The sequence below is a fragment of the Corvus brachyrhynchos genome, unplaced genomic scaffold, assembly GCF_000691975.1.
Source record: "Corvus brachyrhynchos isolate BGI_N302 unplaced genomic scaffold, ASM69197v1 scaffold1997, whole genome shotgun sequence".
Taxonomy (NCBI): Eukaryota; Metazoa; Chordata; class Aves; order Passeriformes; family Corvidae; genus Corvus; species Corvus brachyrhynchos.
In genome coordinates, this window is record NW_008239174.1 from 5,341 (window position 1) to 6,637 (window position 1,297).

The following is a 1,297-nucleotide window of genomic DNA, read 5'->3' on the forward strand; positions in this document are numbered from 1 at the left end:
CGGCACCTCTGGCCAGGGCTGCTCGCACTGCCCAGCCGAGCAGAACCCTTTGGGCACTGGCTGGCACTGGCCTCCCCTCCCTTCCTTCCTGCCACAGGCCTTTGGCAGATACCTCAGGCCAGCTGAGAGGACAGGTGTTGTCCTTGTGGCCATCGAGATCCTGGGACGCTCCAGCCTCCTGGACAAGAAGGCACCCAAGGAGTTTCTGGAGGTGGCCATGGAATCCCCTCAGCTGTGGCTGATGGATGTAAGTGGCCTGTGGCTGGATTGCTCTGCCCTTGAGCTCTGTCAGGTTCCTGCCTCCCTCCCTCCCTCCCAAAGCCAGGGTTAGGGGGTGCCTGAAACCACCTTGAGGCAGCAGAGAGGGTGTTAGGATCCCACTTCTGACACCCAAATAATGGTAGGATCTGGTCATCAAAAGATGCCTCGGCCAAAATTAAGGTGCAAACAAGACCATATGCCAACGTCAAAAGTACGGATTTAAGAGTAAATGGGAGATAGAGAGAGAGGGGGAATGAGAGACACACACACATTACATAGAAAGATCGTCACCTGCACATGGGTCCCTGTGGCAACCCCCCGGCCCTTCTTCTTTTGATCTTCTCGGTGATGGGAATCCCCAAGTGTCCTCGAGGTACCTCTTTTATCTGTCCGAGGCGCAGGTATCCTCAAGGCGTCTGTGCTGTTGGCACAACTTGGGTTGGCCAACAGCAGTTGCTTCCTTTTGCCACAGTGGGAATTTTTATCCAGACAGTTTACCCAGCTGTGTCTCACCAGACGTGGCGTCTTGCTGTTGTTGCTGTCTGTGCTTTTCCCACAGTCTGCAAAGTGCCATTTTGTCCAGTGTGCTAATTCCAAACCTCCATTCAGGGCTGGAATTAACGCCTTCCTGTTTGCCATCTGCGCCTGCTGGGGTGGCTCATCTTCTGCGAACTTCCTTCTTTGGCAGTGCTTTGAGACAAGTTATCTGCGTTCTTTAAGTCCTGACTGAGGGATGGGGAAGGGCAGCCCAGGATACGGCTGCACTGCAGTGGAAGCACCACCCTTACCTGTGTTCCCTCCAGGTGCCAAAAATTGTGAGACACATCTTTGCATACTATGATGAAACAAATGCAGCAACCGCTCACAGCTTTCCCACACTGCTTGACCTGATGGCCAATAAGTGGCCTCGGCGAGTAGTCACAACAGCTCTGAAGGTCGCACCAATATTCAGGTACTGGCCCTGACCGCCCAGAGGGCTTGTTCCCTATGGGGAGAGGGACCCCGAGACTCTCTGGCTGCCAGACACACGAACACT

The 1,297-nt window shown here is 54.4% G+C and overlaps 1 protein-coding gene across 1 annotated transcript in view; it reads left to right on the forward strand.

The window, feature by feature from the left end:
- Positions 1-1,297, forward strand: part of LOC108448123 — a gene marked incomplete at its 3' end in the record, with an annotated part of 3,644 nt that overhangs the window by 1,716 nt on the left and 631 nt on the right. The window contains exons 4-5 of the mRNA XM_017740084.1: positions 98-247; positions 1,065-1,213. Of these exons, the coding sequence (XP_017595573.1) occupies positions 98-247; positions 1,065-1,213 (299 nt within the window). The remainder of the gene's footprint in view (positions 1-97; positions 248-1,064; positions 1,214-1,297) is intronic.